General features: G+C 40.1%; 1 protein-coding gene across 2 annotated transcripts in view; it reads right to left on the bottom strand.

Annotated features, from left to right (window-relative positions):
* PPP2R5C (protein phosphatase 2 regulatory subunit B'gamma) overlaps window positions 1–8,520 on the bottom strand; it is a 143,160-nt gene that overhangs the window by 51,969 nt on the left and 82,671 nt on the right. For both annotated transcript variants that reach the window (XM_019552524.1, XM_019552525.1), the window contains one exon: window positions 6,304–6,503. In XM_019552524.1, coding sequence (XP_019408069.1) covers window positions 6,304–6,503 — 200 coding nt within the window. The remainder of the gene's footprint in view (window positions 1–6,303; window positions 6,504–8,520) is intronic.

Here is an 8,520-nt window from a genome sequence, read left to right as displayed (position 1 = left end):
ACTTCCTGCCCTTTGGGCAGGGGGCTGGACTCGATGATCTCCCGAGGTCCCTTCCAGCCCTAATGTCTATGAAATCTATGAAATCTATATGCACAAAATACAAAATGAGGAATGACTAGCTAATGTGCAATACTGCAGAAAAGGACCTGTGAACTGGATCACAAGCTGAATTTGAGTCACTGTAATAATGTAAAGACATAACAGCATTAGATGTACAGGATACAGGAGTATTGTAATCAAATTTAGAAAGGCTGGCAGAACTGGAATATTTTTAGTTCAGATAAGAAAAGAATTAGGGACAATCTTATATATAAAAATAAAATTAAAAAGTAAAATAAAAATATCTACAAAAAGGATGGACAAAAACTGATGCCCTTAAACTGCATTCAGGAAAATTTAATTTAGATACCAGGCAGAACTTTCTGAACATGAAGGTGGTTAACTACTGGAATATGTTATCTAGAAGAGTTTAGAATCTCTACCAATAGAGGTTTTGTTTGTTTAAGTGCAAGTTAGACAAACATTTCTCTGGGATGGTTTAAACAGGGATGATCTTGTCTTGAGCAGGGGCTGAACTCAGCAACTTCTACCGTCCCTTTCTGGCCTGTATTTCTGTAGTTCTATACCCATCCCTTATTGTCACACATCTGTATTTAAGACTCAGCTCTTCAGGAAAGAGTCTGGTTTACTTGTGGATACTCAAAATCAAATAGTAAGATTTTCCCCAAATAAACCAGGTTTTGGAAAAAAAAGGTCCACATTTTTTACTACCGTGTACAGAGCTGAAGTTTAGGAAAGAGTTGATGGTTTGCTTTCTGGTAGCTCATTGGCCTATGATAGTATCAATCAATAAAAGTCTGTTTACTCCTGTCAACAGAACTGAGAAAGGGAAAAAAAAAGTATTTTGATAAAAAAGATGACAAGTGCAAAAAAAGAGCTGGGAAATTTACTGCACTACAAAATGAGCTGTAAAAGGCTAACAAAACATTAGAAATATCGAAAATGACACAACACAACCAGCTTTCTTATCGGAAAAATTTAAGTGTTAGTGTTTCAGAATGAAAATGTCAAATGCAGCATCATAACACACTAGTAAAGTAATGTGTAGTACATGAATAGTATTTTGCATGTTACAAATGTTACATAGGCAAAATTAACATTTTATGTTGAATCAGCATTTGTCTTTTCACTTATCTGTGTGAAAAGTTGTTTATTTATAATTCCCAGAGTGCTGTATATTAAAAATGAACTTGACAAGAGACTCCTTAAGCAACTCATCTTTCAAATAAGCATAGCTAAATATTCTGAAATGGATACAACATACATCTGGGGAACATTACCACATTTTATCATGTATACCCTTCTCCTGAATACAATATGCACCCTGTTTTGTTTTGGGGTTTTTTTTATACAGAGCTTGAAGAAAAACATTCTTACCTTCCAGGACAGGTAACTAGGTAATCTGGCATGCTGGGTCTTGGGTCATGTGCCAGATCTAACCCCATGCACTGTATCAGGGCCATGCGTGTAGTCTAGCCACAGCCCAACAAAATTACTGGCCCAGTCTGGAATGACAGATTTAAGGCTGTGTGCCAGGTCCAGGACCATGCACAGGATTGAACAAGTGTGCAGGGTTATATATCATCTGGCCTGGGGGCTCTCCATGGTTTTGGAAACTTGGTAGTAGGGGACTGGTGGCAGTGTTGTTTGCCATGGGTCCTGGAAGTGCAGCAATTAATGTTGCCACTGATCCCCTGCTGTGAGCCTTCTGGACCTCCAGGGAGCTATACTTCTTGTATATAATGCATACCCTATTTCCCCAAGGTGGTTTTGAGAGAAAAATGTGTATTATTTATGATAAAATATGGTATTTGTACCATATTTTATAGATACTTCATTGGAACAGGGTAAATTATTCCTCTCTCTCAAAACAGTATCATGGATAAATCCATGATGTTTTGTGAATTGTGCCATATGGGGTTTTTGAGCCATTTAAAAGCTAGAACAGTTAGATATGTTCTTCCATATAACAGCATTAGCAATTCATGGGAGGATATGAACAATGGTATCACTTGGAAAGTGTGTGACAGACTGCGAAGTCCTACGGTGCCCAGCAAAGCCATGGAAATTCCATTGTGCCAGTCTGCTTCTGAAAATTTGGACTTGATGTTTGAGAAACAAGACTTGATGGCTGTTTATACAACACGAATAACTTCATATTGGATTTTAAAAGCAGAGCTGTGCAGATTCAAACATTTATGCTATACCAAATTAATAGTTGCTTGGAATCTACTACAGCTGCAACTGAAAAGTGAGTCATATATTGCTTTTTCAAAAATTAGCTACATGTGTCACAGCGTGGGGTACCCAGGGTTGGCCAACCCCTAGGGGTCCGTGTCCATGACTGCTCTGCCCTGCAGGAGCCTTCTAATCTCGCCTGCCATGTCTTGTTGGTTGAAATAATAAGCTGGTAGGCTGCCCATGAGCTTGTGTGGCCACAGTCCTGCTGAACCCCATTAGATCCTGCTGACCTTGGATTCCTTGCTGGTAATCACTCAACGTCTGTGCCTCGAGACACCCTGAGCCTTATGGGCTAGATGCATGGCTCCAAAAAACTTTTACTACACCCCATGCCTTGCAGGTGGTATTAAAACATTGTCCCTCTGGGGCCTTAGTTTAGCTAGACCTCCTGCCATCATTGGGCCCTTAGCCCCCATCTGCGCACGCACCCCCACTGGCACTAGGTTCTCTCCGGCCCTGTTGCCGCACCCTCTGGTGCTGGGGCTCTACATGGTAGTATACCCCAATGAGGCCTCCTCCTCCGCAACAGCCTCATCCAGTCCACTGGATTTGACTAATAATGTAAATACAAGCCCCTGGGATATAACCTAACAGCAACCATAACACTGGAGGTCACACTCTGCCGCTTTAAGGAGGTGAGCTTCTCCCTCAACAATGTGTGCCTCCTAGCCCCAGATACTTTAGGAGCTCCTAAAGCTCATTAGTCTTACCAGAAGCAAAATAGGCACCCAGACAACTCCATGGAGCTTTTATGCACAAACTCTACTCCCCCTGGCTGCTGCCAGAGCACTAAGTGCCTTCAGTCCCAGCTCTGGGGCTTATATGTGCCCAGGGCCCTGCCTTCTTCTGGTCAGCTGACCTGGGACAGGTGCTAGCTAATTTCCTCATTAGCCTGCTGCCATGGCAACTTGCACCTATGGGGTTTCTGCCTGGCTCCTCGGGCCCTCTCTCTAGGCAGTTTCTGCCCTTAAAGGAACAGGCACACCTTAGTACCCTGCGACAACATGCATGAGAGAGAGCAGCCCAAAAGCTCCAATGATTCACCTTCACAAAGTGCACAGAAATCCTAGTTTAATTCCTTATCCAGTCATAATTATACACAGTAGACTAGTACTTCATTGATTTCAGAGCATACCCAACTCACACTCCAATCTCCAGAGTGGCTAAAGAGAGAAATACAGAGGCTATGTAATATTTCCGAAAGGTAAAGGCCTTGTTTTGGACTAGTAGATGCAAGAGCAGCTTGCATTGAAGGGCCCTTAGCATGTTCTAACAGCAACCCCCTCTATGCTGCTCTTAGAAAGCAAGATCTCTGCAAGTGTCCTCACCAAGGACAGATGTGGCAACATTGTTGAGGAGGTCTCTTATGCGCACAGATCTCTCATCGTTTACAATTCTACAGTTGAAACCAATTTAAATTCACCTGGAAGCTAACCATCAAAAAGTGCAGATTACAGATGTAGTCAGTTTGTTCCCAATAAGGTGTTTAATTAGGCAGCTGGTTGTATTCTGCATCAGCATTTGTAAGACATTCTAATCACAAGGTGACGAAAGCGTGAAGTATGTTAGTAATATCTTCAGCTGAAAGAAAAATGAGGAAGTACGCTTCGATCAAACATATCCTGGCCATATCTCCCATCTCTTCCACACTCAACTAATTCCTGTCAAACCTACAAGTTAAGCACTCTAATCACAAATGTTAGCCACACATGCTCAATCAGGGGACACATGCAACTCTCTCCCAGCTTCATTATGTATACCAAAGCACCATCACTACTTGGTTTTGGCTGTACTGAGTCACAGCCAGTTGGTTCTCATCTGCTTCACTCTTCATTAAACATAATCAAATCTGATTCAGCAGAGAAATGAAATTGAAATGAAGTTATCCATATACTTGGAACACTAATGCAAGTCTCTTCACTAAGCAGCCTCAATGCCTTATTACACATGTGCATGTATGGTACAAGACAACCCAGATTTTTCATATCTGGGATGTTTGCAACCCAATTAATTCACAACTGGATGCTGAGTGAAGGATCAGCTGTGTAGCCACCAACTGCAGCTTTTATTTGCAAAAGGTACTGTTTCGCCTTTCAACTAGAGCACAATGACAATCCAGTGCACCCAATTAGAAAACTGGCACTCTGCTGCAGCAATCATCCAGACCACCTGAGGCATCCTGCACAGATGTCAACTATGGTTATATACATACCCCACGTAGTTTGCAAATCCTTGTCTTTGCGAGGTGCCTAAGGAGCCTCACACTCTGGGAAGAATCCAAGTTCTTGAGTGACGTCTACAAAATCTTCATGAGAACACCCTCTGGGTCAACAAGCAATTTCCAGAATGATACAGAATACAACTAGGGTCCTCTTTTGCAGGAAAAATACACAAATTTACTTCTACTTTTCATGACCTACTTTACTGAAAGTAGCCAGCCACATATCAGTACTAAAACGTTGATTTCTTACAACCATTTTTGAGAGGCTCCAGAGCCCCCACAATTTGGCGGAAGAACTGAAAAAAAAAGATGACAGGATCCAGCCACCTTTGCTTAAAGAACATGCCTTTACTTGTTCTGAGGTGAAGTATTACAAAAACTAGTCCCATTATAAAGCTTTGAAACAAAAGGGAAAGAAGTCCAGGTTCACATCTGTTCAGTACAGTCTTGGCAGAATTTGGCAGCTACATTCTTCAAAGATTACATCCGTACTGAACATGGTCCAGCTAAGGACTGCAGGGATCAAGGCCCAATTGTTGCTACACTATGGCATACACCAAAACAGAGAGCAGAATGACTATTCTGAGTTCTCAAAGCTTCCTCTGATGCTCTCAGGGCAAAGAAGAAAGTGAAGGAAGGAGGAAATGAAGACAAAGAGGCCACGTCTACAAGAGCTGTTACCGTGCACTCATTTAGTACTTGTATAAACAGTAACCAGGGGTCATATGAGCCCAGCAGTCATTCCCGCCCAGGGACAGGGGGTCAGACTTGATGATCTACTCAGGTCCCTTCCGACCCTACATCTATGAACCTATGAACCCACGTTACTGTGCAATAGTGCTGGCAAATACCTTTATGATACTACTGCACAGCAGCCTCATACTACGATGCAGTAGTGTCACATCATGATTTTTGCCACACAATGCTACTGTGCAAGTAGTATCCAGCTACTGCTCAGTCAGCCTCTTGTGCAGACATGGCAAGGGTGTGATAAGAGGAAGTGGGACCATAAGTTGAGGGTAGGGAGGAGTAATACAGGTCTTTAAAGTGATTACACACCATTTTCCCCCCCTGTGTGGGACACTTGCCTCAGTACAAAGGATGAATAGTGTGACAATTATTTAAATCCTGATCTGAATATAGAATTAATTCACTCTTATTGGTTTAGCGTGTGATTATGAATTAAAGGGGGACAAAACAAGGTTGCATATATAAACTTAATTCTGGCATTTTGTAACTTTCAAGAACTCCAGCTTTGCAAACCTTAATGTTATTTTAACATAACATGAAAAAAACCAATAAATCAACTTTTCTAAAGCACAGCTCAAGCCATCTGTACTCATCTCTATTGCAGGTACCTTCACTGCAGATGAATCGGGTAAGTGCAGGCACGAAAGGGCAAAAGGGAAGGCCGTGGAGCTGACAGGTAGTTTGGCATGGCTGTGTGCGCACTGCCCGATTCCCTGTGCTATGCAAGGCTGAGTCAAACCTTCCTGGGCCAGATCTGACCTGTACGCCATAGCTTGCTGACCTCCGAGCTAGTAACTTAATTTAATTTCTGTCATAAATACATTACAGTTCCTCTGCTAATGAATAAACAAAGGAAGAACTTAACATTGCCAGCACTGGCAACAGAATTTTGAAAGACGACCAGCTGATACACAAAAAACTTAAAATACTGAAAGCTACAAAGATCAGTTATGTGTTAGTAAAATAAAGTAAAGCATCCATCTGGATTATGAAAAAAAATTCAGAATACTTCTAGGTGTTAAAACACTTACCATATGAACTACTTCTGGGTAAATGGGTTCTGTGATCACATTGCGATTGTGTGTGATGTACTCTACCATTTCACTTAAAGCTGCTCGTTTTACTTCCTTCCACTTCAGGTCACTTAGTGGATCAGAAACAAAGTCAAAAAGGACGCAACATTGTCGCAACTTCTGAATAAAAAGCTTTTCTTGGTCAGCAGGAGGAACATCTGAAAAAGTAAAAATATTTGGTTATGATAAGGTAGATATGCCATACTACTTGAAAAAGACTTTGCAGTTCTCTTCTCCCTTTCTTTCCTAAGGTTATTTTGTAGCAACACTGCATACTAACAGCAGGCATTTTGAATTTTCAAGCAACATACACTTTGGAGAGGTTCTGAAAATGCTTAATATCACTAGACGCCTGTACTCTAGTAACACTTTATGATATCATAGAACACACTAATAGTAGTGCATCATTGCTGGTTTGCCTGCATTTGCCAAAAACAATGATTGTGCAGAAAAAAGACATTACTTTTTCAAATAAGTTTTTTGCTCAACTCAATTCCAGAAAAAAAACCCTAACAAAACTTTGAAAATAATAAATTCTGTACATTAAATATAGATTCTGCATTTTAAAATATGTGCACTTTTAAAATACATTCAAGTTTTCAACTCACAAACTGATATTTTTTGTTTGAGACAAATTTGTTTCACACTGGATTACCACCTCCATTTTCCTTGTGTGGCAGGCACTATTCCCTCAGTTATAATATAAAGATCTTCTTTAAGCAAAAAAGGGTATTTAGAAAACAGCATCAGTTTTCTAAAAGGATGTCACCAAGGAAAAATCTTAAAAAGAAAAAAAGCCCTTATTGATTTAGAATGTTTATTTTATGGACAGAAAATAATTAGATAGGAACATATATTCAGAATCTGCTTTATATGCATACAAACTAGATCCACACTACAAACCCTTACAATTCAAACTCCTATGAACACTTACAATTGTGTCTTGGTTCTGCAGTCCAAGCCAGGGACAAGACACCAATTCAACAGAGCGCCAAATTCCATTTTTATGCATGAACCATGAGCTGAATTATACAAAGTACTCTCAACTTGCAATAAAACTCTGAAAATGTCAAAGGGTGTTTTGCACAAAAATGAGTAGTAGAATGCTTTTTACAAAATAGAAGCATTTTTAACTACTTGATTTCCCCGAGTGCTGAGTAGTAACAACCATTTTCACCACTAACATTTCTGGCCTTCATTGTCTTCCTCTCACGCTTGTCTGTATACCTCCTCTTTTCTGCTTTATTTCCCTTGCATGCAACACCTGATTGGCCCAGGATGCCAGTCTCCTTCACCTACGCATTTAGATTTTCAAACAAGTACTTGTATGGCTTTTCTCATCCTGCCATGTAAACAACTACAAAACTAATCTAATCATCCTCTCAGTTCTTTCTTAAATCTCTTCTTTATTGTGATGCCTACACAGCATTCAATGATAAAACCACTGACATGCTGAGAGCTTTGCCTGCCATTAGGGACCAATACTGGGTTACTGTTTCCCTGTACTTTCCCCTGTTTGTATCCATTTGTTATTTCATCTGTTTGGGGGGGGGGGGGTGAACAAGGTTATTTCTGGTTCCATTTTTATAAACTATATTGCACAATGGAGTTTTTGCGCTTAACTAAGGCTCCTAGATAGAGTTAATCATAAAAAGGGCCATTCAGTTTCAATATACATTTCAGCCCTGAAACCACAACCAGTTCTGAATATGCTTAGTTTTAAGTGAAACTGAAGTAAATGGGACTATGTAAAAAGTAACAAACCAGTTTATGAGCTTGCAGAATCAGGACCTTAGTTTTCAATAGTTTGGGTCTTTCCCCTTCTGAAAGGCAGTGTTATAAAAATAGCTACTTTATGAGCACTGACATTAAGAGCAAACATTAATAATTTAGCTAGAACTGATTAAATGCAATTCTCAAATTAGTTTTTATAAATCTTCTATTTGATTTAAATGAGTACTTAACTAAAAACAATATGTTGTTCCATCCTTCTCAAGACACATTACAAATTACACACCAATGTGACTGACAAATAGATCTCTCTCACCAAAAGGATCTACCAGAGTAAGGTACTGCTTTGTCTCTTCCCAAATTAAACACTTTTTTTCCTTTAATCTTTAAAAGTTTTGTTGTTGTCGTTTTGGGGGTTTTTTTTGCTTGTACACCAGCTCCTGG

This window comes from Crocodylus porosus, unplaced genomic scaffold (assembly GCF_001723895.1).
Source record: "Crocodylus porosus isolate Cpor-Errol unplaced genomic scaffold, CroPor_comp1, whole genome shotgun sequence".
Classification (NCBI taxonomy): Eukaryota; Metazoa; Chordata; order Crocodylia; family Crocodylidae; genus Crocodylus; species Crocodylus porosus.
Note: the sequence above shows the minus strand (reverse complement) of the source record. Positions and strands in the feature narration are given on the sequence as shown.